This window comes from Rhineura floridana, chromosome 11 (assembly GCF_030035675.1).
Source record: "Rhineura floridana isolate rRhiFlo1 chromosome 11, rRhiFlo1.hap2, whole genome shotgun sequence".
NCBI classification, from domain to species: domain Eukaryota; kingdom Metazoa; phylum Chordata; class Lepidosauria; order Squamata; family Rhineuridae; genus Rhineura; species Rhineura floridana.
In genome coordinates, this window is record NC_084490.1 from 42,296,808 (window position 1) to 42,324,795 (window position 27,988).

Here is a 27,988-nt window from a genome sequence, read left to right on the forward strand (position 1 = left end):
TTTGTACAAAAAAAATATTTATAGTCTTACATTCTGTTTATAAAGTGAAAACAATACAATATACCAAAAGCTGTATTTCAATAAATAAAAATGTTGTCATTATGCTTGGCAAAGTGTGGGGAAGAAAAGTTAAATTAGTTTTTTTTAATTGTTTAGTTAAATAGCCTCAAGTTATTTGGGGACAGAGAAGAACACTTCATGTAGTCGCTGAAAGAAATATGAATGATCCTTTATAAAAAGAAAAAAGGGGGTGAAGATATGGGGATTACATTCCACAAACTTTTCATTACCTGTAAACATAATCCTGGTTTTAACACAATTAAATATACATATATATTAGTAACATGGGCAAACTTGGAAGCAAATTTGGTTTTGTAGAAACCATCTAGATTTTTTTTTTAACCTTTACCAAGTTGGAGATGTACAGATATTGGCTTCCTGCAACCACAACCAATTTCTTTTGCAGGTAAGACGTGGGAGTATATTGAACCAATTTTGATGGGTAAAAGTTCTTGCCAGTTTTAATCCCATGAGCAGAGTTTGTATTGTTATTTCCATCTAACCTGTATTCTGCTCACCAAATCATGAAGTTGTGCCAGAGATATACACAATTTTGTATATCTCGCCTGTAAAGCATTCTTTTTCTCCAGTACCCGTCTGAAGCTGTGCAGCTCAAAACCTTGCTACGTTTACTAGGATTGCTAGGAGAAAAGAAAAAAAGCTGGCAATACTCCTGTGCCTTTAGCAGCTGTGTGACAACACAGAAATACAATAGATGAAGCCTTCCCATCACTGAACCTCCATGTTAGGAGAAACATCACCTACTTATTTGCCATCTACCATCAATACTACTTAAGGCATAGAAGCTTTGCCAGAGAAGGAGAAAAAATATGGCAAAACCTCAAATCTTACTGACACAACTAGATCCAATGCTGGGCCACTTCACCCACAAGCCTATCTTTGGAACAAAAAAGGACAAACACCGTTCTTGTAAATCCCTGATGAAGAGACATTGCTTGGTGGAATCCTGAGTTCCACTCATGTTTCTTGGGGGGGGGGGGCTCCTTTCCCTATTTCCACCTCATACCATCGGCCAGAGTTGTTAGATTTGGTCCTTGAGCAGGACTGATTACATCCATCTCCTGCTAGATAATTTCACATCAACAGAGAGGTGCTGGAGATTCCTTCAAAGGAGCCAACCTTCTCCATCCATGCCCCCCCACATTTCCCTGTTCCAGGGACCCTGATCAGCACTTTGGTGAAAGAGGCACATTCGAATGGGTTAATGTTGCAAGCACTGCCTTTGTCACATCACTGGCGGCCTCCCCATGGTGTCCTGGTGTTGCGGTTGGTGATACCAAGGTCCAAAGCTATTGATGTAGCTGCTGGGAGGCAGGGGTGCAGCTTTGCATGCCATAGGGATGTCCCAGAGTGGGGGGATGTTGGGGGAACAAGGGGACAAAGATGAGGAACTGTGGAGATGATCTTCTTGGATGCTGGAGCCCTGCTTCATAATCTTTTTGAATTTGGAACGCTTGTTCTGGAACCAGATCTTGACCTGTGATAACAGAGAAGGAAAGGTGTGAGCAGAGAGTGTGGAGAAGTGAAACAAAGTTAGGAGTTAAAAAACAAAATCAAGCAAGTTTTCCAACTTGATTGTCCTTGCTAAAAATAATATTTTCATCATCCTCATGACCCCCTGCTCTGCATTTCTGGTGATGGATATTGTTGGATTTAAGAACTATAGTGTGTTTTTTAAAAAAAGAAAATTCCATGTTAGAGCTTGCCCTGGTTGCCTTAACATTCTTCAACATCATTGAAATTAAACTCAAAAATGAAATTATTTGAAAATAATCAAAATTCTAAAGAATCAAAATTTGGGTTCTGGACTTTTGCCAGACAGTGAATTGCTACAACATTCCTTTCCACACCAGTCTGTGTAAAGTTGCCAATTGTTGCAGGGCACTTCTCTGAGCATGTTGAACCAAAACCTGAGCTCAGTCTCATTCTTCAGCTTGGAATAGCATTCATACATGAAGGAAGCACTTTACTGGCCCTGTCAATGTGGTCCTGCTGACTTTCCTGTTACCAGAGTAGTGTGTGAAGATGGCAGAGAGACACTCCTCCTGCATCACATCGAGAAAGGGTCGTGGCTTACTAGTAGAGCATCTGCTTTGCATGCAGAAGGAGCTCCCAGGTTCAATCCTTGGCTTCTCCAGATAGAGCTGAGAGAGTGTCCCCTGTCTGAAACCCTGGAGAGCCACCACCCATCAGTGTGTAGACAATATCGGATACACCAATGGTCTGACTTCCTATATTCCTATGGTGTGATAATGTGTGTGCCAAGCCTGTTGGGTATAATGTTCTTGAATAACAATCCTAGGAAAGAAATAACATCCACATGTGTTCAAGACCAAGGGCAAAACCAAGCATGCCTTTCTTCTTTTGACGGTGAAGTTTATTTAAAACTGAAAAGCAGCCTCAAAGGCTGCAGCTGAAAGCAAAAGAACAAGGTAAGAAGCTACTTAGCTCTTCTCCTTCCTGCCATTTGTCCACTCAGAATAATCCCAGCTACTTTTCCCTCCATGGGGGAAAAGGTACAGGATCCCTTTTTTTTCTGCTGGGAGAAAAGCAGTTTGGGGTCTGTTCCGATCTCAACTTCAGACTCCAAGATTTCTTTGCTTGGGAAAATAAAAAAGGCCCAAACCATCAAAGGGGAAAGCACACAACTGTGTGTAACATGCCCCAAGTTGGACATGCTGACATAGAATTTCTTCCCATTCCCATTTCTGTGCTGCAAGAAATCCATTGTGACCAAAAAAAATTGTTTTCTCATATACTATCCGAGCCCTAATAAACTGCCCCCAAAGTCCTGTCCTGATGGCACCACTGTCTGAATGGAGCACATGGGATCAGAAAGGAACTTTACTTCTGATCAGATAGTCCAATGAAGTGGGGTTTGCCATCCCCTGCAGTCCATGGGTTGGCTTACTTGATAGAATCATTTGGAGCTATTTGCTCTGCAAGCACCTTTTTGCAATGGACTCATCTACTTTTTGTGGCCCAAATGCACATGGAAACAGCATGGCCACTCAGGGCATTCATAATTTGGGGGATGCCAATGCAGTAACCTGCATGCACTGAAGCCCTAGAATTCTTTGCAGCCTGGATCCTCTTGGATCAAGTGACACAGCCACTGAGGCCACAAATGTCTTGGCCACCCTGAGTTAACCTGGGATGAGCTGGTGCATGGGTGATCCTGCCTTGAAGCAAATAGGTTGTTTGGCCAGCCTCTTGGTGCCGTCCAGTGCTACAACCCTACCTGTAAAATGGGAATCATAGTGTCCCGTCTCCCAGGGCTGTTGCAAGAATAAAAGATGATAAGGGTTCTTGAAGCATGTAGAAGACTTGCTACAGATTTTGGCAACTTTCATCAGCAACTTGCCTTCACTTGCCCTTTTAATACACTTGGTTGCTGCCTGACCCCAGATAACTCTTTCAAGAAGCGCTACTCTCCACCCCCTCTCATTCCTCCCCCCCCAAAAAAAACAGATTGCACAATGGCATTTGTGGAAAGATCAGAGAGGGCAAAGTGTAAACATTGGTCTCCAGGGCATTTCAAGGAGGTGGAAAACTACAGGAGGGAGAAGCAGCAGAAAAATATATGACTGACCCCTCCACCCCCAAGTCTGTACTTCTTATAAGCTACATCATCTCCATCTGCTCATGTTGCAAACTTGGGATGGGGGGGAGTTTCACATAGTATTACGTTAGATAATAATTTAAAATACAAGAGAGAAACAAAAAAAGTGAGGGTTATATCCAACCAACTTTTACTCACAGTAGACCAATTGAAATTAATGGAGCTAGGTTAGTCATGTCTATTAACTTCAATAGGTCTACTCTGCGTTGAACTAGCATTGGCTATACTTCTTAGTCTGCAACTTCTTTTTTGGGAGGGTGAGGGTATGTAAGCAAAAGACATCTCCCAGACTCCTAGCAAGCAAGTGAGAAGTAGCCATGAAGATGGGAACTGCAATGCCATTAATATCCTCCTTGCTCCTCCGTTTCACCCTGGCTGGGGATACGAGGCGGTGGCAAGTGACCTCTCAATGCGTAGAGTTGTCTTTATTAGTCTTTTACATCTTTCGAGTAGTGAGCATTGAAAGCATGTTCCGGAGTGAAAGCCCAGGCTGAAACTGAACTGTCATAGCTCAGTGGTATAGCACATCCATTATACGCAGAAACGGACCTTTAGCAGCACCTACCCTGTGGAATTCCCTCCCTTTGATTATTAGGCAGGCGCCATCTTTGCTATCTTTTCGGCACCTTTTGAAGACTTTCCTCTTTCAACAAGCCTTTTAGGTTGAGACCCTGTGTTAGAATTGCTCAATATGTTTTTTAATAATGTTTTTAACTCTTTTAAAAAGTTTTTTAAAAAAATGTTTTTAATGCTGTTTTATTTTAATGTATTTTAAGATCTGTTTTTATGATGTTTTAAAGTGTTTTTAGCACTTTGTTTGCCACCCTGGGCTCCTGCTGGGAGGAAGGGCGGGATACAAATTAAATAATAAATAAACAAACAAACAAACAGAATTGGAGGTTCACTCTTAGGGATTTCCAGATAAAAGGATCACAGGTAGCAGGTGATGTAAAAAACCTCTGCCTGAGTCCCTGGAGAGTTCTTCCACTGTGGGGAGACATTACTGGCACAAGGAAGCTTTGCATGTTCCAGCGACACCATCAGTTCTGTGGCATCTTGCAGATCTGCTTGTAGCCAAAATGGTAATTAACTTGGATTCCTGCATTCAGCAGGGGGTTGGACTCGATAGCCTTATAGGCCCCTTCCAGCTCTACTGTTCTATGAACACAAACTCAAGCTGGAACAGATTATTTTGTCCTCAGAGGGATCACTGTTCATAGTGTGAACACTCATCCCACTTTCATCCCCAGAAAACAGGTCCTGCACGTCTTTGTATTGTTTCTAGCACCTGCAAAACCTGTTTGTCCAGAAGGAAGGTTGGGACAAAATAAATGTGCACACCAGCACCACGAGAAGTGAAGCCTCCCTGAAACCACCCCAAGCTCTCCTTTAAAAGAAAAAATATTGTCCATCATTGATTCCCTTGAGCAAGTGTATTTAGGAGACAAGACACAATTTTTAACAACATTGAACTCATACTAAGTGCGCTCTCTCTCTCTCCCTCTCTCTCCCTCTCTCTCTCTCCCTCTCTCTCTCTCCCTCTCTCTCTCTCTCTCTCACACACACACACACAGAGAGAGAGAGAGAGAGAGAGAGAGAGAGAGAGAGGGAGGGGGCTAAATTTGCCTGTAAGGTAAATGTATCATTTGTGTCACACTACTGCTGAACCACAAGAGTTTGTCAAGGTCTAAAATTAAACATATTTGATTCTGAAGAACTTCAGAGAAAAGTATTAGGCTAGACTCCTATTGGTACACCTGGGAATACAGTTTATTTGTTTAATAAATGTATACCTTTTTGGGGAGGGGAGAAACCCAAAGCAACTTACCAAAATATAAAATAAAACAATAATATGTTAAAACAAAAAACCCAGATTAAAAACAGCAGCAGTTAATGACCATCACACACAACACATCAATAAAATACTGAACAGAACAGAAAGGTTTTTAAGGTCCACTGAAAGGCAGATACTAATTTTGGGAGAGAATTCCAGAAATGTGGGAGCCCCCAATGAAAATGCTCTGTCTCTGTACCCCCAATCTGATGGACCTTAATGGTAGTCCAAGAAGCAGGGGGTTGTATCCAACTAGGTTCTACTCAAAGTAGACCCACTGAAATTAATTAAGTTAGTCACATCAATTTATTTCAGTGGGTCTACTCTGAGTATGACTAATGTTGGATCCGATCCTGGGCCTCCAAGACTGATCTCAGACTACATAGTGTCTAGCATGCAAGCGTAGGATCCATTAACATCCCTTCTGGTGTGTTAAACATTTTTGCACACCCAGCACAGTGGATGGATGCAAAGGAACCTGTTTCTCCAAATGCATGGCATTGCCCCACACTGGGGCAAGAGACCTGCTTTGGTCTTTCATCACACTGCGAAACCAGCATTCTGTTTTCCACTCTTCTCCTGCCCATAAGCTAAGAATTCCATTGGCCAATCTATAATGGAACTCTCATCTTCCAAGAAGCCAACTGGAGAAGCAGTTCAGCTTGGAATATTCCGTGTGGTTATGGCCCACAGCTCATTAGAATGAGAAATTCCCCTTTTCTTTGTTTACATCTGGTTTCCCTACTAATTCTTATGCTGTAAAGAGGAAGAACCCCATTTTATAATACTTGATGGCCTTAGAACACAATTCCCCACCCCCCACAATCCTCAGCATGCAGATTTGGCAGGTTTTTACTTGACTTTCTTCTTCTCAGTCTAAAAAGATAAATCTTTTTTATGCCTCTGGCTGTGGGCTCACCCCTGACATCTGTCTGTCTCATGCTATCTCTTTAAGCTGCTCAACCACCTGTGAGGGAGACAGCTAGGTGAGAGGAACAAACTTCTAACAGTGCAGATTCCCCTAAAATTCCAAACCTATGGGCAAAATCCAGGGGGTAGTTCTCCAACATGAGCCACATGGAAATAGACAGGACCACGGGATTGTGCCCTCGGATATGGAGCACAGAGGGAGTTCTGCTCCTGCTTCATAAACACTACCAGTTGAATATATATGGTTGCCATTTTTCTCTTGGCAAGGATCCTATGCTTCTAAATACAGCACGGCAGCCAGAAATTCAACAGGTGAAGCATTTCTCCTCTAGGGGAAAGCCTTGTTCTTCACCTCACTGGCATCTCCAATGCCACCCTACCCCATTCCCATCGTCCCTGTGTCCATTCCTGATCCTTCTCCATTTGCCTAAGGGGGAGGGCAATACCTTTTGGGCAGAGACCACAGCACTCCTGCTTAATGCTTAGCACTAAGCACTGTTATGCCTGCACAATAAAATCAATGTCACAGCCAGCATGGTGTTCTGCTGCCCAGGATTCCAGCCACGCCATTCCATTCCCTCTCTTCCCCAGTGTTCAACCCCCCCCCAACAGTCATCATTCCATGGCCAATGAGCACGCTTGTCCTCATTGGGTTGTAACTGGGTCCATGTCATATTTTTTCCCCTCCCCTGCCCCCCCCAGTTAGTTTTTTTTCCTAAAGGTGTTTTTGGTTTTTTTGTACTTCTGGAAACCTATGGTTCTCAAAGCCTGCTGTTACCTCCCTCTTGTGAATAGCTGGTACAGTTGTGACTACATAAAGAATGGCAAGTACAGCCGGAACATCGGAAAGAGAGAGAATGCTAAACTTCAGTGGTGTTTCAATCTGATCGAAACAGGCAATTTCATTTTATCGTAATAATTATTTTTCTATGGCTGCTAAAGAGAGACTGCACTGTTAACAGCTAGTGCAATATGGTAGTTAGAGCAGGAGTAGCCAATAAGGTGCCCTCCAGATGTTTTGTGAGACAACGCCTGTCATCCCTAGCCATTGGCCATGCTGGCTCAGCTGATGGGACTTGTAGTTCAAAATATCTGGTGGCCACCATGTTGGTTTCTTCTGAATTAGTGTCTGATTAGGACAATGGCTGGAGACCCAGATTAAAATCCTCATTCAGCAACATAGCTCAGTTGTTGCTGTTGCGCTAGCCTAACCTACCACACAGGATTGTTGCAAGGATAAGATGGAGGGTTGGGGAAAGAACCCTGTTATTCTCCTGTGAGCTTCTTGGAGTAAAGGCAAGCTGTAAATGTAGTAAATACGTAAGTAAATAATATAGCCACAAAGCTCCAGATCAAATCTCTCTTCTGTATTAACTCACTAGATGGTGTTCGGGCAAGCCAGAATCATGCAGCTCTCCACATCCACAATTATAATCCTGATCTACCTTACAGGGCTGAAGATAATGAGTGTGAAAGGCTCTGAATAACATACAATATGTTATTCATGCTAAGTATCCATCTCTGGCTTCCAGGATGAGACAGCAAACATGAAGCAATGGCTAAAACATTGGGAGTATCTGGATGTGGGAAGCAGAGATTCAAATCCCCGACCTCTCAGCCTCAACTACACACAATGTTCATCAGGTATAGTCTCCTCCATCCCCATTTTTATTTATTTTTTCATCTAAAGCACCTGCCAGGCTTCAGTCCCCAACAGTGAAGCCATCAAGGAGTGGGATTGGGCTGCAGTGTTCATTCTTACCTCTCCATCAGTTTTCCACCTCTAAATATCCCCTCTGAGCTACTTTTGGACCAATGGGGGGAAAAGAGATACATACTTTTCTTTTCCCCTCTCCCAGTGGTTTAAAAGCAGGTTGAAGGGCAATTGGGAGGAGGGAAATTGGCAAACCGATACGATCACCTCCACGTACAGACTCCATGCCAGTCTCCCATTGGAGACTGCATGCTAAGCCCCTAGGAGCAGGACAGACACACATGACAAATATCATGTGCCACTTGAAGCTCAGTCATGAAGCTCTCTGGGTGGCTTTGGGCAAATCACTTATCGCTGTGCCTAACCTCCCTCACTGGGTTGTTGTGATGGTGAAATAAAGGGTAACCCTCGCTTATGCCAGATGCAAAGAGGGCACCTTTAATAGTTGTCTACACAAGTATTAAAGGTACAGCCCTCTTTTTTTCCCCTGGCTACCCTGCATGTAGGCTAACTTAAGCTTCTAGGGACCAGAGGACCAGGGGAAGGACGCATTATAACTGGAGCAAATAAATAAATAGAATTATGTTTGTGCCAATGTCTCACTCCACCTCACCTGTGTTTGGGTCAAGCCCAACTGTGCTGCTAACTCTGCTCGCTCAGGTAAAGCCAGGTACTGGGTTTGCTGGAAGCGCTGGTTGAGGGCCTGAAGCTGGAGGCTAGAATAGATGGTGCGTGGTTTGCGGATCTTCTTCCCTTTTCCATTGATGCGGATTTCCCCATTCTCAATGATGGTCGATTTCTCAAGCTCTTCCAAAAGAAACCAAGAGAGAGAGAAGTAAGATCATCTGTAACTGGACCCAGTTTCTGTGGCTGTTAAGATGTAACCAGACAAAACATTTGGCTTTATAAGCAGACTTTGGGCCAATTCATCACTCACTGGGGGGGGTGTCCTATTAAATCTGTGTTTATATCTTCTTCTCCCCCCCCTTGATTGAAATGCAGTGAACTTGCCCGAGCCAGAGCTCCAAGGAATCAACTAATTACAAGATGCTGGTGCGGGAATCTCAACCTACCTCAAAGCCCTTGATGCATGAACAACTTACTGTGGCAGTGGTGCCATCGAGCAGGGCTTTGGGGTAGATGTCCAGGGCCCCAATAAGCAGAATGAGCAGGAGGGGCCCCACCAATGCACATTTTGAATTGAGTGAAGTACTCATCATGTTCTAAAGAGACCCTCCCCAATAACATTAAGTCTTGAGTCTAAAATAACCTAACTGCATCACTGCACTGTGGTTATGCAGTTAGGTGGAGAGGTGACATGGGAATGATTTCTTCTGACCTGCAAGGTACTTCCCATAATCTCAGAGTTTATGGTTCATGGGCAGGCTGTGGTGACAAGGGACTCTGTGTGTGCTCAGGAACACTTTAGTACTAATTCAGAAATCTAAGGGCCTCAGATTCCAGAGTATTTCTGTGTCTGCACGAGGGATGCGCGAGAAGTTCGATTTGCACTTTCCAAAACAATATGAGAACCGAAACACAGCCATCCTTTGAAATTTGCACTTAATGGAATTTTGCAATGCGGTTTGTCAACCAATGTTTACAAAAATGCATATATTAAGGGAAGGTGTGCATAAAAATGAATATGAGTGAAAATAACATGCAAAAATGCATTACATAACTAGAAATGGCTTGCAAAGATGTGTATATTAGCCAAAACTGCCTCCAAAAATGTGTTTATTAGGAGAAATTCACACTACAATGCTGGAGAACTTGTATGAGAATTTTTTTAAAATATCACAAATTGCTACAGAAATGTGGAGCACTGAGTTTAAGACTTGAAAAATGGGAAATGCAGAGAACCGAAATTGGCAGATCTTTCCATCCCTAGCCTGCATGGAGTCTTTCACTTGCAGTGATGTGATGTGCTGGGCAACTGGATTCTCAGCACAGCACGAAGCCTAAGAATTACCTGACACAGTTGTGATGACAGGTGGACAGCCCTGCCCCCTTGTCAAATTTGGCCACACCCCTACACTAAGGCATGCAAACATTCAGTAAGGGCTAAGGAAAAAATGGCTACAGACATTTTGAAAAACCCCAAAGTGACCATGGGGATTAACTGTTCCAGGAAGGGGCATGCCTGTACACCCTTGATTATGCCCAGCTGATTGTGTAAACTACTTCCCTTCCAAAGAGTATCCATCATCTGTCTTTTGAAGACTTCTTCAAACATGCAAGTCATCACTTAACATTGGCATTATCAAGTAATGAGCAAGGACATCTTTCAGTAACACAAACACTCAAAGGCAGTCAGACATACAGAAGACATGTCTATAACAAAACCCTAAACTGTGATGAGTTTGCTCATCTAGGTATCCTGGAAATTCACACAGCCACATGAAGAAATGCCAGTGTGAACCAGGCAGTATATGAAGAGAGACAAAGTGATCCTCATTATTATAGCTACCAGGAAAAGCAGCCATCATGGTGAAATCATTCCCGATAGACTAGGATAACATGACCAGGAAGAAGAATCCCTAGTTTCAACAACAACAGCAACCAATTTCGAAGCAGCTACCAATCACGCAGCGAACAACAGCAGATGGTATGAGTGTGGATGAGGTTGAAGGGCATTTCACATAAATATGGAATAAAATTATCACAATCAAAATATTTCCATTTGACATTGCCACAAAATGATAAGTGCACCCCCTCCCCCCCAAAATTAAAACCATCTCTTTAAAAAATTCATTATAACATTGAAGAGCCTGACTCTGTTAAAATACATCCATAGTGTTCATTAGCAATTAAAAAAAAATACTATGTGCATGAGGCAATTTTTACTGGGATTTTTAATGCATGGAGAAGGGAGATTTGACCCTTCCCTCCCCAGTAGGATCCCATGGAAAGCATCCACCCTTTACAGCAATTACTCTTAGAAAATAGTTTCCATTGAAACCAATATTTCAACTTCAGAAATCCAGATTTCTATATCCTTTTTTTAGGCGTCTGGTGAAGAATGGGGGTGGGGTGAAAAATGTCCTTTACCAAATTCAAAACTTTTGTAATGAATGGTTGATCCATGCCACTACGCCCCACCCACCGACCCACACTTTGCACGTTGGAATTGTAGAGCCTATTCTGTTCTAACAAATTAAGTATTTTGAAACTAATTTTAAAAATGGGAATAGAAACTCTAGCCTGCATTCTCAGTTCTTTCCAACCCTACATGTTCCATATAAAAATTCCCAACTATTGTATTATGCTAAGAATTCCTCATTATATTCCATGTTTTTAAAAGCCTGCTCCTTCCCCCCAAGGAGAGAATAATTGAGGAGAAGAAACCAGCCCAGAAAATGCAAACAATTTCAGGAAAGAGTTGTTGTCCAATCAGAGGCCTTGTTTTCCCTCATCTTGGCTTGAAACTGTGTCAGGAGAAGGAAGGCAAAGAGGGGTGAGGTCCCTCTGGAGTGCTGGTTTTAATTCTCACCGGGGTGAATTTTAATTAAGAAGCTCAATTGATGTGCAAAGCAAAAGACAAGCTGTTAGGCTTAACGAAGAACACTCCCTAGACGCCTCAATAAATCACATCCATGCTCTACTGTAGAAGCCACAATAGAGAAGACAAACATTTGCAGGAGACAAAAAGTTCTGACAAGTCTAAAAATATTTGGGTGCAGCATGGGGAATCACACAATGCTGCTCCCTTTACAATATATTTATATAATGTATTTGAAAGGAAGATAACCCATTGCCTAAAAATATCAGGACCTGTCATGAACTATTGGCTCTGATCTTGAGATCTGTGGAGGAGCACGAAGATCTGTGCATGCTCAAGGTTCAATAGTGCCTCGGTCACAAGCTTGAGGTGCCCTGAGAAACTGGTGGGATAAGATATGAGAAAACTGGACTATCCCACTTTGTGATGCGCACACACACTGCAGAGCGTTTTCCCGCAACATTGCAAGGCATCTCTGGACCCATCACTACTGCCACCCCGGCTGACTATTTAAGTGCACATATGAGGTTATGTACATATAATCCCATTTGGGGTACATATTTCCCTTTCTAGATTTTTAATTTATTTTTTTTTAAAAACCACACACTTTTTAAAATCTGTTTTAAGTTTCATTCTGTCTATTCAGCTTGAAGAGATTCGTTTTGTTTCTTTATCAGCGACCTTTCCTGTTTTAAAACCAAATGTGAAAAATGCTGAATTTTTACTTCTCATCATAATAATCCCAATTCCAATCTCTCAGATCACCTTTGTGGGACATAATCCCATCCACCTTTACTTGGAAGTGAAGTTCCACTGTCTTCAATGGGATCTTCTCCGACATAAGCATGCATAGGAAGGGTTACAGCCTAGCAGCACATTCCTATACACGCTCAGAAGTAAGTCTCATTGAGTTCAGTGTGATATATATCCACAGGTAAGTGGGTACCGAACTACAGCCTCATTCTGCAACCCTAAATCCAAAACTTGAAAGGGAGTCAATCCTTCTGAAAACGGTACACTAACATGTAAATAAAAATGCATTTGATTGCGTTGGTAACTGCCATGGTTGCTGACCATGAAATTTGGTACCTGCTTTAGTGAGAAACCACTAAGAGATGTAAATATTGACTGTAAAACCATATTGTTAGCTTCTTATATTTTGCAAAACATAAACTATTATGCTGGCAATAAATATTTCCTATCTCATTAAGAGATCCGTGTTATCTTAACTATAGCTCATCATCATAAGATATAATCTATTTTATAGTAGGGTTGATGCAGAGATAGACATAGTACAAGGAACAGAAAACCTACTTGGCAAAGAATTCAGTTCACTAAAAAAACAAAGCCACACCAGAACTCACAATATTTCTGGCTCCTTATCTTGCACCCACCACAAATGTCCCAGTGTGTATCCAATAAATATGCATAGGATTGTGAGCTCACAGCATAATCCTATACATATCTCCTCAGAAGTAAGTCCCATTGAATACAATATGGCTTACTCTCAAGTAAATGAGCATATGACTGCAGAGTTTGACTAGCAATTATTCCCTGCTAACTCCCCTATTTGCAATACGAAAGTTGTTCTTTCTTGTATGGCTATTGTAAGGATTACTGAATTTAAAAAGCATTATTAGTACTAAGTAGTATTATGTATATGTATTGTGCTGCATTATTAGCAGCTTGATTATCATCTGAATTTCTGTATAACAAAATACAGGTGATAATTGTACCACTACTACTTAATAATATTCAGTAATAAAGTTTAAGACATATTGCATTGGGTAAGATTTTCACTGTGTAAACTTGCCAGTTAACAGAATCACTCCACTAGAATATATAGTTAGCGCTCACCCTATTTCCCAATCTTGGTTTTCTAGGACATAAATTAATATCGAGCTGGGACATTTTAATCCTTTGGGATTTTTATCTTGATGAGCTCATCTTAGTTACCTTAGACACTATATCCTGTGCAGTGTGTTACTTTCCTTTGTGTTTTACAAGGCAAGGGCCATCTCTAAACCCTTGAGATAGAGCAGGTAAAAAACAACAACACAGCTGAAATGCAAAAGGTGCAGGTTCTGCCCATCATTGCTTTTCATCCCAGAAAAGCTTCACCTGTTGAATTGGCCTGCCATTAAAGGCAAAGGAAGTATGCCCCTGAGAGCCAGCAAGGATCAGCCTTGAAAAACCCCTTCAAAATCTTTTAGATGTGTTCTCACTTTTACATTCTCACAACAGGATGGGAGAACTGGTGTTTTCGATTTGGGACAGTTGTCAAAGGTTTCTAAAGAGAGGAGGGGAAGGATTTATTCTGCAAATAATGTAGGACCCGATCCTATGCATCTTGACCCAGAAGTGGATCCAACTGTATAAAAATACTATCTTGGAATTTTTCAGTAACCCAAGTCAAAATGGAATTTGCCCATTCACATTTCCATTATAAAGGATTTGGATTTACACAGGGCACAAACAGGAAGCAGCAACCATCAGTTGCTTCAGATGCCTTGTAAAGATAGATCTTTTTGCCCAGGTTATCCTAACCCACAAGATAGAACCCTGTTTTTATAATTTGTTGAATTCCCTGCTTTCCTGTTTTTCTGTGCTTTTATACTACTGTTTTACAGGTTTTATGTTGTATTTTTGTTCTCAGTTTTCATGTTGTACACCTCTTAGAGATTTTTCAAATGTTACGCTTGATTTTTTTTTAAAAAAATCAATCCTCTAAATAAAGAAATGCTTTAAGACTTCAATGCATTTACTTGTTTTTTAAAAAAGTGTAGAATCAACAAGAGAAACTAACCAGACTGGAAAGAACTCAGGTGACTTAACAAAAGTAGGAAGAAGCTGATTGTGCCTTTAAAGAGTAAGGCTGCCATCCTACACACACTTACTTGGGAGTAAGTTCCATTTAACTCAATGGGGCTTGCTTCTGAGTAGACATATAAGACTGCAAAATATTAACGCACATTTGCCTGACCTTATTTCCCACTAAACAGGGATAGGATTACACTGCATGGATAGGATTCCTTGGGAGTAAGGTCCATGTACTTCCAAAAAAACCCAAACCATGTATAAAATTGGACAGCCACAACCCTAGCAGTCGTCCACGATGAAGATTATTAGGAAAGGGTTTGCAGATAAAACTGCCAGTATCATTATACAAATCTATGGTGAGACCACCCTTGGAATGTTGTGTACAGTTCTGTTTGCCTCACCTCAAAAATTATACTGTAGAGCTGGAAAAGGTTCAGCAAAGGGCGACACAAATGATCAAGGGATTGAAGCAACTTCCCTGTGAGGAAAGGTTGCAGCGTTTAAAGCTTTCTAGCTGGGGGTGGGAAGCTGAGTAAAGGGGGACATGAAAGAAGGATATAAGATTATGCAAGGTGTGCAGAAAGTGAATAGGGAGATGTTTTTCTCCCTCTCTTATAGAATGCTAGAACCCGGGGCCATCCAATGAAGCTGAATAGTTTAGCTTAACAGCTCACAGTAGTAGTCATCCAGGGCCACCTGCTTAGATGGCTTTACAAGAGGATTAGATGGAGGATAAGACTATCAGTGGCTTCTAGCCACGATGGCTAAGTTCTACATCCACTGTCAGAGGCAGTATGCTGGGGATAGGGAGAGGGCTACTGTGTACATGTCCTGCTTGTGGGCTTCCCATAGGCATCTGGTTGGCCACGGTAAGAACAGGATGCTGAACTAGATGGGGCTCTTTGGCCTGATCCAGCAGGGCTCTCGTGCTCTTATTTACTCAAGAGCAAGCTTCTTCAGACTTTTCAATTACAGATAAGCTCCGGATGGAAGGCTACACCCCTATTCGCACTTACACAGGAGTAAATCCTGTTGAACCTCCAGAGTAAACAATCCACTGGCTTGAACTCCTTATGAACACTTACTTCCCAGTAAACAAGCATCAGGCTGGGCTGTCAATCCTGTATTCGCAAGGGATTTAAAAGTAAACAAGCCCCATGTACTTCGACAGCGCTAGCTTTGCAGGTGGAGAAAGGTATTTGTTCTAAGGCCAGTTGCTGTATTGAGCACAATGTGTTTAATTTCAGGGGCCCGCCCATGTGTTTCTCTCTCCCCCACAACCTGCCTCTTCCCCCAAGGATACTCATAACAAAAAAATTAGGGCATGCCAAGCTATCATTTGGCAATTTCGGGTTTGTTTGTTTTTTAAGGAGTTTCACAAAGAAGTTTCTCTGTTCAGTTTTTCTTTTGTTACTAATATTATGAAATAGAAGTGATCAGTCCCACTTAGTAAAACCAAAATAGGTGGATTCAAATGGATTAAAAACCCAAAGCCCGGTGGCAGAGGTGGGGATCTAAACTAAAAATATCACTAGTTTAACTTCAGACTGTTACTATCTGGTTAATGTTGGGTATGATGTATTATTGTTAGTAATTTGCTGTTATTTTACCAGCCTTCTCTGTTCCCTCAGATGGGTTGCTTAGAAAGTTAGGATACAATCATGTACATACTTACCTGGGTGTAAGTCCCAATGAACTCAATGGGGCTTACTTCTGAGTAGACATGCCTAGACTTGCGCTGCTTATGTCCAGTTAATGTCTGCTGTATTTGTAAACAGCTTCAATGAAATGGTCTCCAAGAGGAAATTACAAGGCAGTCTACCCAAAAATTGCAGGGCATGGCTACTGAGAAGCAGGCCCCATTTATTTCAATGGGCTTTACTCCCAAGTGAGTGGGTGCACACTGTGCAAATTGCAATCCTATGAATACTTTCTCCCATTGAACTTAGTGGGAATTACTGACGAGTAAACACGTATAGGATCCTGCTGCTAATCCGTTTGAAACCAATGGGCGCAAGCTAGCAGGAAGTTCTCCTCCGCAAACCCCGCCAAAGTGAAAAGAAAGTGTTCCCCCCCCCCATATTCTTGTGGCTGAATAAATAGGTTGGAGATGTCGATCATCTTGGTAAGCAAGGAGACACCTTAAGAATAATGACCTGCCTATATGCAACCCACAGAGTACGAAATGTCAGCTAGTTGAAAAGATTAAAGTACTGAGTCCTTAAGGAATCATTCAATTTTTTTCAAAAAATCAAGAACCGGTGTCTACGCTTAATAAAAAACTTATTTAATAAATATTTTAAAAAGAAAAGAACAGAACAGAACACCACACTTCAATTCAGTCTAAGAAACCAGAACCCTTCATATTTCTGCATAAATTAGAGAAAGCATAGGTTTGAATCCAAACCAAGGTTGCCACCCTGTATGTTCATACTTACCTGGGAGCAAGTCCCATTGAACCAAATAGGGCTTACTTCTGAGCAGGCATGGATAGGGTCGCACAGTTTAACTAGCTGCACTGATATTGCCATCGAATCCAATTCGATTTCAGTGATTTAAGTTCATCAAGGCATGATCTCAAAGGGACCAGTTTAGTTTGGATCCTAACCAGTATTTTATTTTCGTTGATGGGCCGCCAGGTTTTGCTTGGGCCGCTGTGTGCGATCCGCTCTCTCTGTGTGAGTAACCTAATCGAGGCTCTGAGAGAGAGTAAGTGGGGGTATTTGAGTATAGTTCTGGCCGGAATTTACTCTAAACCCAGACGTTTCCCACAACCGTAACGGCCAGAAATGGCTCTGATCGCGGATGGTACATAAGAGCAGCCGCTGAGTAGCGACGCCGCAGATCACCGGCCTAAACACATCGCGTTGCACGCGGGTGGATTTTAAGATCCCTCCGAGCTGATGTCTGGAGGCACAAATCCGCCGATAATCAACCTAGTCTCTTGCGAAGGCGAGCTAGCTCCCCGCTGGATCGTGCAGTGCGGGTGCCCTCAAGGCAAATTTGTCAGTTTTCCGGCTGTCTGTAAGGCAGGGGCTGCTAAAGGTGTGGGAGACGGGGATTACGTTATATAAGCCGCTTCTTAACCTCTTGATTTTTTTTCTCTTAAAAAAGAATTTTCACTGTCATTATCTAAATGTTGTATCTGTAAGACTGCATTTGTAGACACTTCATTACATAGACCCATTTATTTTAAAGAGACCGCCTATCACTCAAACTAACAAGGCGGTTTGCCAAATAAAACCAACAAGAGAAAAATAACAAGAACAGTCAAGCCGAGCCCGTGCTAAGAATTAGCGCCCGAGAATGCCAGAGTGGACGGGTAAGTTTTTAGCAGGTGGAGCACTTACAACCACGGATGCCCGCGTCGTATATCTAAGGAAAGGTCGTAAGACGCTGCCTTAGGCCGAGTCAGACCATTGGTCTAGCTAGGTCACTATCTGCCAGGGTTTCAGCAAGGAAGTTCCCTCAGTCCTACTTGCAGGTGCCAGAGATCGAACCTGGGACTTGTTGCATGCAACTGCTCCATCAGCTGAGCCACAATCGCAGCTTGACGCCGAAAACATAGTGAGACTTCAGAGAAAACATACCCAAGGCTGCACTGCACATGGATGGGTTAAACTCCAAATATAGCACTCCCGATTACTAGAAATTCATTCTAAACGAACGTTCATTCTAACACATTGCCTCTCACTTACATCCTGCCAAACCATCTTGATTTCTTTTGTTTAACTATCACAAATTGAAGGGGACTTGTCCATTCGCTTGCTATTTGGGATTTGTCCATTCGCTTCCTATTTTTTTCCAACCCTGAAAATAAAACTGCCCCAAAGAAGCCAGCATGAAGAGCAGTCGCTCAGATGATTATTGTTGTTATCATCATCATCATCAATAATAATAATAATAATAATAATATAAAGTCGAAAACATAGCAGGAACTTCAACCTACAGCACGATTTCACTGGGTGAAACAATATAATTTCACAATATACTTTTTAATGCAAGGTTTTTCATTACTGAAGTTTCAGAACAGGAGTAGAGTTGAAATTGACCATAGAAATTAACCAGACATTAATGCTGTTCTTCTTAAGTAAAGCTTACTTTGCCAGCCGGGAGAAATCACAAAAGAGCCGAACAAACAGAACAGAAATTAATAAGTGAAATTAACTTGTTATTTAACACCACCTGGCTACTGTACTTTAGGGGGAGGGAATGCACGGTAAAAATGACGATGACTTCAGATTCACTTCAAAACACGAGCGCGCACAGAGCCAGATCACTGGTTTTATGCTACGGGTGAACGATTTTTTTAAAAGCGGTCTTTTGTTCTAATCGCTACTCGCCCATTTAATGACCCACAGTGCAATCCTCCACACGTTTACTCGGAAGTAAATCCCGCTCTGTTCAACGGGATTGAGCCTCTGCTTCTCAGGGCTTCTTCCCGAAGGAAAACATTAAACGGGGGGGGGATTGTTAAATGGTTAAGCAATTATTTTAAACGCAAACAGGCCGGAATTACTCTAGGGGTGAACAGTTTTTAACTTGGTTCGGGCGATTCATCTGGAAGCCTCGAGGGGGTGGGAGGCGAGGCTTGAAGCCAAGCGGACGGCACCTCGCCTTGCGTTTCGTTCGTTCCTTGGAGCTGCGGGCTCATTTCCACGCGGGGCTCCTCGGAACTCGGGGCTACGGAGCGGAGCCTTAACTGAGAACAAACTACCCGGTGGAAGCGCAGCGCTCGCTCTCCCCCATCCCCCGTTTGTGGTAGCTTTTAAAATTATTTCAACAAAACAGTTTCAATTCAAGTTATTGTGCCTTTCCATTCACGGAACTCATTACACTGACGGATTCGATTCTGATGCTTGGGGAGTCTCTCTCTCTCTCTCTCTCTCTCTCTCTCTCTCACACACACACACACACACACACACACACACACACACACGCGAAGTTTAAATTTAAAGACATTACTCGTCTGTAGCCTTATTACAGCGCAGGAGAGGAGCCCGAGAACCAGGACTCTGGACGGTTCCTCGCCAATGTTTTTTTTTCACGCATTCGTTACAGCACAATTTATGACACTTTCTAATTATTATTGTTGTTGTTGTTTCTTTTGAAAGAGATTTGTGGGCCACCTTTCCCATCAATACCACAACCTTGCAAACTCAGCCTCCCGCTTTGAAACACTGACGCCCACGTTTATGGGATATAGGTGTGTATGTGCGTTTTAATGAATTGGTTTTTATACCGCCCTGGGTACCCGGGTTGAAAGGCGGGTTATCAAAAGAATAATAACGGGTTTGCCTTGCAAAGGATTGCTTTTGAAGGTCAGGCTTCTCCCCCTGTCCCAGCCCATACTTCGTATTACTTGGAAGCAAGTCCCACAGAGTTCAGTGAGGTATAGATCCAAATAAACTCTCACATGATTACAGCTTTAAACAACGCGATCCTATACTTTTTACTCGGGATCGGGAAGTGTGCATTATTCGTCTGTAGCCTTATTTCAGCGCAATCCGTTGAATTCCATGGATTTATGCGTAGACACGTTTGGATTGCAGTGTTCCCTGGATAGCAGGGATTTGTGAAACTACGCGAGGGACAAGGTTCTAAACAATTTCTCAGTGACCCAGTCGGTTTCATTTAACACTCCTAACGCCGCAGTATAAACACGCTTTCTTAGTGAGCCCCGTTGAACTCAATAGGATTGCGCTTGATCTGTTCTAAATATGTACATTGTAAACCGCCCTGCAAACGTGATTGAATGAAGGACGGTAGATAAATAACTCCAATAAACCAATCATGTCGTTTGGCTTGAGTGACTGACGCTACAACTCTGACCCCACTTACCTAGGAGTAAGCCCCACTGAATTCAGTAGGACTTACTTCTGAGTAGACACGGTTAGGCTAACTTCCTTATGTCATTTGAGAATTAAACTTTTCCCCCTTAGAAACACAGAAGAATACAGAATTCTGTATTCTGGAATACAGTTCTGTATAATTCGAAAGCCGGCACATCACCCTCGCCCATCACCAGAAGCTGGTGCAGCCAAAAGCCATGCTTCCCTCACCCCCACCCCAAGACCTCTTGACTGACCTGCGGCCCCAGACTGCACACGTTTTATGTCGGAGTAAGTTTCCTTGAGTTCGACGGGGCATTCTTGCTTGGAAAGCACGCGTAGGATCGCAGCCTAAGGACCCTAACCTATGCGCTTAGGCGGCCTACCCCTACTGATGTCAAGGCGCTTGGGGTGCGTCTGTGTGCTGCGCCTCACCCTTCACAGGGCAGGGCCTTGGGGGCTGTATTTACTTGGGACTAACCCCCCCCTGAACTCAAGAAGGGCTTACTTCGGAGTAAATGTTGTAAAACAGTGGCAGCGCAGGAGGCTTGATGGTCTCTGCCTTGAGCGAGACTCCCATGTAACTCTGGAAACCGAGTCAAAAAGGCTTTTGGGGAGAGGTGGGTTTTATATATATAACCGGTATTTCTCCGCTAGCAGCATTAGCTGCCGGAAGCCCTCTGGATTCTGGGCTCTTCGTTGCATGATTAAGAGCTTTGGCAGTGGGTTGCCGCTGCTGCACGTAATAATTACCACCTTTTCGAATCAGAGCGCGGCGGCGCGTTCCAATGCTAATGAGCTGCTGGTGCGATCCACGCTCGCCCAATAAATAAAAAAATTGTTTTCCCGCCAAGGAGACCAAGCTACAGACCAATCCTCTCAACGGATCCCGGGTGCTACAGTTTGCCTCGAAGTATCATTAAGACATCTTCTATCTCCCTTGCTGATCTTGACAGGTGCCAATTAAAAAAAAAGACAAGACAAGAAGAAAAGGCTGGGATTCAAGGACATAAACAGACACGCCGTGAGGAAATGATTGGCTACCTTCGCTTCTTTTGAAGAAGTGGCGCCGGGTGTGTGTGTTAAGGACTGCCTGCAAGCTATGGCTCCTAAATCGGAAAGGGATGCCCCCGTTTCAGAAGGGCAACCTAGGATTATTCAATAATGATGGAGAAGCACTCTGTACATGCTCAGATGCACTATTTTTGGCTTGGCTTGAAAGCCCACAGGCCAGGAGTTAAGCACTTAAATCTTATCTATGTACCTGGAAAACGCATATTATCAATGCAGCTGAGAATGCCCAGAGAAGTGCAAGCGCACTACTTGCCTTTTTCTTTTCAAAAGGGGGTCAGTACATCCCTTCGGTGATGCAAGTGTTTAATGCCAAGGCTACTCCCCAGATGTTATATGGCTCTCAGCTCTGTGCACAGGGTAACTATGCCCCTCTTGAATGTATTCAATCTAAATTCCTAAGGAGCATCCTTGGTGTACCAGGTTGTGTTCCAAATGTAGTCTTACGTCTGGAAGTTGGGGCTCTTCAAATGGAGTCGTGTGCCTGGATTTACAGGTTCAACTTCTGGCTCAAGATGATATTTTCTCCTGTAGGCTTAGCCCCATTAACTCTTGCAGATACCTTCCAATCACAATGGAAATATTCCGTGAATAACAAATTGCAATCTCTCAGTTTCTTGATGAAAGCGTGATTAGACCTTGGTTATTACAACGCTAAAGAAACCATCACCCAACAAATAAAGGATATTGAGGAGCAAAACAATCTGAGTTTAGTGGTAGTTTATTCCAATTTACGGATTAGCGAAGTTTTCTCCATGCCTGCGGATTACCTAGCTAATCTGAGTATTGCCAACTATAGAATGGCATTTACACTCATGAGATTTAACGTACTTCCCTCAGCGCTCCTGGAAGGCAGATATAAGAGAGTTCCCTATGACAAACGGGTCTGTCCCTGTGGGTCTGGGGCGGTGGAATCGGTGGACCATGTCATATTATACTGCCCCCTATATTGTGATCTGCGTGACACTTTCATTTACCTGCCTCTGTATAAAATGTGCAGAGGCCCCGAGACAACTGTTTACCAGCTTCTGGAAGATCGGGACCCACGGGTCAGTAGTATGGTGGCAAATTCTGTGTAGCCACCATTGCTCACAGGAAAAAGTTGACTTAGAGATTTAAAAAGGTTTTATCAGTTTTACTAATCATGGCCAATCATTTCTCTTGTAAATATGCATTTTATGATTAAGATTTGTTTATGTTGTACTTGCTGGTCTTTGACCGAAATAAACTTATTTACATTTATCTATGTGATATCCGTCTTTTCTACCAGTTAGGCCTCAGAACAGTACTGAAAACTACTATACACTGCAAAGACATTAAATGAAGCTAGGCCAACTGGAATGTGTTTTTTTTTGGGGGGGGAAGGGATTTTCTGATTGTACCAATTCTTGAAGGTTTACAGGCCTCCCCACACACACACAATGTTAACAATCATGAAATCAGTTAAGTCTACCTAACTTGGATTTCCCCTAAGTTTAGGAAACTGGTGTTGTGGCATTCTGCAAGATGCTGAAGTGAATTTCATGTCATTTGCTGAATCCCTTGCAGAAGAGGATTCCAAGCTAGCTAATTTCAAATGGGTTATGAGTTAATATTTGGTAAAGACTATCTAATTTAAAATGGGCCAGCAGATCCTGTTCCTAAAGCGTTGCGTGTGTGTGTGTGTGTGTTTAAACAGTCTAGTGGCTTTCAAGGATATTCTTATACAATTTTGATATCCAGCTTAAGCAGTCATTTTACCATTGCATTCTGAAACACCCCTATTCATTACTATAGAAAGTGGGTAGGGGAAGCAGATTTGGAATGTCAGAATCTCTGAACTACAGGGTTACAGGGGGCCTCCTTGAAATCATATCACATATGTTTAATTTTTGTAAAGTTAGCATTTCCATTTCAGATTTAGAATGAAATATAAAACAAAAGACAATGTTTTGAGTTACAACATTCATATGTTTTCCATTAATGAACCACCAAATGACTTTTTAAAGGATTTTTTAAAAATCAATTGCTTCTTTTAAATCCAATAATAATTTTTCAAAACTCAGCAGGCACTAAAACAAACAGCATATACACATAATCCTTTGCAGTTTAGTGGTCTCAGGAGAGAGTCCATAAAACAATTTTTTAAAAGATTGTGGTTGGGATCTCAGTTTGAAGCCAAATTGGTTGGGGACCTACACGCAACAGAGAAGTCTATTTGCAATGCAAAACAAGGAAGAGAAATATTAATATTTTTGCATGTGTTTTTAAAAATAAACAAAGTGAAGCAGTTTTCTGTTAAAGGATTCCACAGAGTTTGCCCCATTGTTTCTGAAAACATCTGGATTTTGTCAAAATTATTTAAAATGCTACCCAGAATTGTTGGAATAAGTTCCTAAAGGACATGTTTCAATGATATTCCTTGATAATATGTCAGGGGAGGGGAGGGGAAGGGGAAGGAGAAGGAAAATTGCCTGTTGCCTGTGTTAGGAAGGAGTTAGGGAGTGGAAACCAAAATGCAAAAAAAGTTTAATGTACAGAAATGCCTCCCAAAAGTTCTGGAGATGAAAAACATCTCTCCCTGCATGGGGCCCTAGATTGGAGAGCCAACAGGAAAGTACAGATCAATGGAAGGGGTAAAGAGGTCCTTAGAAGTGGATGCAGAGATGAAAGTCAGCCTGGTAAAGCGGATGGACTTAAACGAGGCAAAACTGGTTTCAAATCCCAGCTCAGCCAGAAAGTTCACTGAGTGGACCAATCACCATCTCTCAGCCTAACCTACCTCCCAGGGTGTTGTGAGGAGGAAGAATGCCATTTCTGACATAAACATGTTACAAAACAATGTTTAGAATAGGGCCCTGTCTCAGAACTGAAGCAGTGTCTTGGAAGTAATAGAAAGGTACTCTGCACATGGCCAGATAAAACTGAAAATAGCCAGGAGTCAGCCCGAGAACCTGGTAGTGACAGAGCACCACTTTGCACATGGCCAGAGGACAGACCAAACTGAAAACAGCCAGGACTCAGCCCAGGAACATCAACCTAAGACCTGCCATTAGACTTGCTGGGTGGCTTAGCCTACCTCATCCTCCTATGGCAAGTTATTCATACAGCGTCATCAACGTACATGGCAGTTTTACAGAGCAATACAAGCAGCAAAAGATGACAGGGCCCTGCCTGGAGGCACTTTCCATCTGAATGTCAACAGTACAGGAAACAGGAGAGTGAGTGGGTGAGGGGAGGGTTAACACACAGCGATTATGAAGAAATGCAATTACAAATATTCAAGCTTCATTTCACTTGAGGATGAGGATTAGGGGGTAAGAAGTTACCAAAAAGCATGCATGTCACACATTGAAAGCACTTCCACCACCTTTTGTCTATATATCTTTTCTACAGCATTTGTTACTCTTCTGGCCATTTCACAGACAGGGAGACTGAGGCAGAAAGATCAGGATTTGCCCACCCCTCCCCAGGGGTTAAGGGGACAGTTGAGCCCAAATCTCAAAAAATGCAACAGCATCCTGGAACTGGAAGGATACTGGAGAAATCAGTCTGCCCCATTTCCCTCCCCACCTCTGCCCAACCACCACATTAGGCTGTTAAATATATTAAGTAGCTTAAAATGCATATGAAACTGATGAGGGTGATGATATATCCAATTTATAAAGCTTCTCAGAAGCAGAGCTAGAGCTGGTGGCCAAGATGCTTTACTGCTGTGCAGCATGCTCAGAAGAACTCCAGATTGTGTTGCTCCAGGAGAGACCCTCACTGTCCACAGAGACCTAGACATGTTCCCCTGTCACCACCAACCACCCCATGTTTCTGGTGATGTTTTGGTGTCTGCCAGGTGGGACACCCCAGGGGCAAATGTTCTAGTGGCCACACCTATGAGTCTCTCTGCAGCTGGTGACTGGGGAGAGGGGTTTATTCCTTGTAAAGTGTTATGGGTGGTTGCGATGAAGGGGGGGGGAGAAACTGTACACCACAAGAAGATGTGGAATTGTGCAAGGTGCTGTACACCACCATCCTTAAACAGTCCCTGCGTGCCAAGGGCTACCACATTGCATTTTAGTCTACAGCTGAATTGTTTAAGCTTCCAACTGCTTCTCTAAAACTGTAGCAGTCATCTCCAATATTAGTCCTATTCAGACCCACTGAAATGAGTGAATCTAATACACACCCTACCTTTAAAGTACAATCATTTGCCTCAAAGAATCCTGGGAAGTGTACTTTATCCATCACAGAGCTACAGTTCCCAGCACCCTGAACAAACTACACTTCCCAGGATTCTTTAAGGGAAGTCATGAGCTCTAAATGTATGGCGTGTACGCAGCCTTAGTCACGTCCAGTAATTTCAATGGGTTTACTCTGAGTAGGGCTAACATTGGCTATGACCCAATGATTTCCCAGAGCTTCTTTCACGGTACAAAGTGATGTAAGGTTCTTCTCTCCCACCCCACAACCCCCACAATGGGTGTTTTTACAAGCGATGCTAGTTGGGATGCCTCGCTTGTGAGTGTGAGGCAGGACACAAACGAAGAGCGCGCGACAGAGAAACCCGGCTTAAGCTACATGTCCATTGCAGCCAAGGCAGGTTTGATACCACATTCCTGCAAAACCCGATTTAAGCTTCGCTTGTGGGAATGGCCTCAAGTTCTCAGTAACTATGTTAACCCCTCCCCGCAATCTCTCCGATGATATCTGGGGCAAAACTATGCTTATATGCATGTATGTATAGGCGTATGTATGTATGTATAAGGTTGGGGTGTGTGTTAAGGGTTCAAAGACAGCCAAATTTGGCATCAAATGCCACTAGGGAAATGCGACCTTTTCACATGTTATTATTATTATTTATTGCACTTTTAGACCGCCCTCCAGCGACAAGCTCTCAGGGCGGTGTACAACAAGATGTTCTGCCTCTGTCTCCCCCATCCAAAAAAGCGCAGGTCCGCCGAACTTATCTTCTACTCTACTATTCTATATCCTCGAAGTTATTTCAAATAATCCACATTAGCTATCCCTTCACTACGTGTCCTTTTCACACAGCCGTTTGGGGGGGGATAAAGAGATTACACCAAAAGAGATTTCATCCCACACTTGGAAATAGGGAACTGTAATCCCAATCGGTGACCGACTGTAACCCTAAACCTCTTCATACAAGAGAAATAAGATCCCTCGAGCTCAGTGGCGTTTTTACTTAGGGTCAGACCTCCTCAGAACTGCGCTGCGAGCGGCGAAAACCACGGGCATCCCTTGACCCGGATGACTGACAAACCGGAATGGCGATCGTGTGATCAGGCCACTTGGGACAGAAGACAGCGGCGTTGCTTTTGCGGAGGTGGCGCCCCTCCCCGCCGTAGGGGGCTTTGGCTGCCCCAGAACGCTGTTTCGTTCTCTCCCCCCCTCAAAGACGCCCCCCACGCCAACCAGCCTCGCCTTACCCGTCTCCTCCAGCCTCGTCCCGTGGCCCAGGGCGCTGGAGGTCTGCTGGTAAGGCGAGTAGGAGGCGCCGTGGTGGTGATGGTGGTGGTAGAAGGCGTGGGGGCTGCTGCCGGCTGCCCCGGGGTAGGGCGGATAAGCCAGGGGTCTGCCGTAGGAGGTTGCGGAGGGAGGGAAGGCACCGCTGCCGCCACCGTCGAGCGGCTGCTGCTGAGGCGGCGGCGGCGGGTGCAAAGCTTGGAGAGAGTAAGGGGGCGCCAAGCTGGCCGGGTGTTGCGGCGGCGGCTGCTGGTGATGAGGAGGAGAGGGAGGGGGCCCGAGTCCGAAGTCCAGGAAGGACGCCTTGGACGGGTCCGGCGGCCCCAGCAAGCTCTCGGCTAGAGAGTTCATCGTCATCATCCAAAGTTCTGCAGGACTCGCTGCAGCGGGGGAAAGAGGAGCGCACCAAGACTCAGCAGCATCCAGAGGCCCAAGGGGTTGGCCAAAAGCGGGCGGGGGGAGGGAGGCTACCGGGTTTCGAGAGAGGGGTGGCTGCGGCTGGTGGCGGCGGCCAGACTCATGCCTGGGGCAGCAGCGCCTTCCTCCTTGCCCAGATCAAGCCCCAAAGGAAATATCATCCACCGCCGCCACCACTGTTACTACTACCGCCGCCGTCTCTGCCTTCTTAGAGGCCCCCCGACTGCTGGCGTCGAAGCAGCAAACTTCACTCCTAGCCTTCTCCCAAGGATCACCCACAAGCGCCCTTTTTCTCCACGCCGGCCCTAGCGAAAGAGAGCGGCAGGACAAGAACTGCCTAAGGGGTAGTTCTTTTCCACCCCCGCGCCTCCATTCCATCGCCTTTCATCTCCCGAGCCCTGCCCATCGCCTCCTCTGATTGGACCAGGCGGCGCAGTGACATCACGGAGCCCCTAGGGACATCCCTTATTAAGATAAGCGTTTCAGACGGTGGCTGAAAGGCAGCTGTTTTAAGACTAAAGCCTCGCCCACCAACCCTCGCGCACAGAAGTACACACTCCTCCCGAGTGGCGAGAGGGGAAGAGTCAGGGAATAAGTTAGAGATGAAACATCGACAAGTTTGGGCTTGTCTATTTTTCTCACCTATATTAGAAGAGGAAAGGGAAGTCCAGGCTGAAATGTTTGTCAACCCCTGGAGTGGGCGGGGCTG

General features: G+C 43.7%; 1 protein-coding gene across 1 annotated transcript; it reads right to left on the reverse strand.

Moving 5' to 3' along the window:
• DLX4 (distal-less homeobox 4) lies at positions 1–27,691 on the reverse strand. Its single transcript, XM_061589865.1, has 3 exons — positions 26,826–27,691; positions 8,795–8,988; positions 1–1,558 (listed from the first exon to the last, which is right to left on the reverse strand). The coding sequence occupies exons 1-3, from the start codon at positions 27,220–27,222 to the stop codon at positions 1,307–1,309; spliced, it is 843 nt and encodes a 280-aa protein (XP_061445849.1). The 5' UTR covers positions 27,223–27,691; the 3' UTR covers positions 1–1,306.
• Between the last annotated feature and the right edge of the window lie 297 nt (positions 27,692–27,988).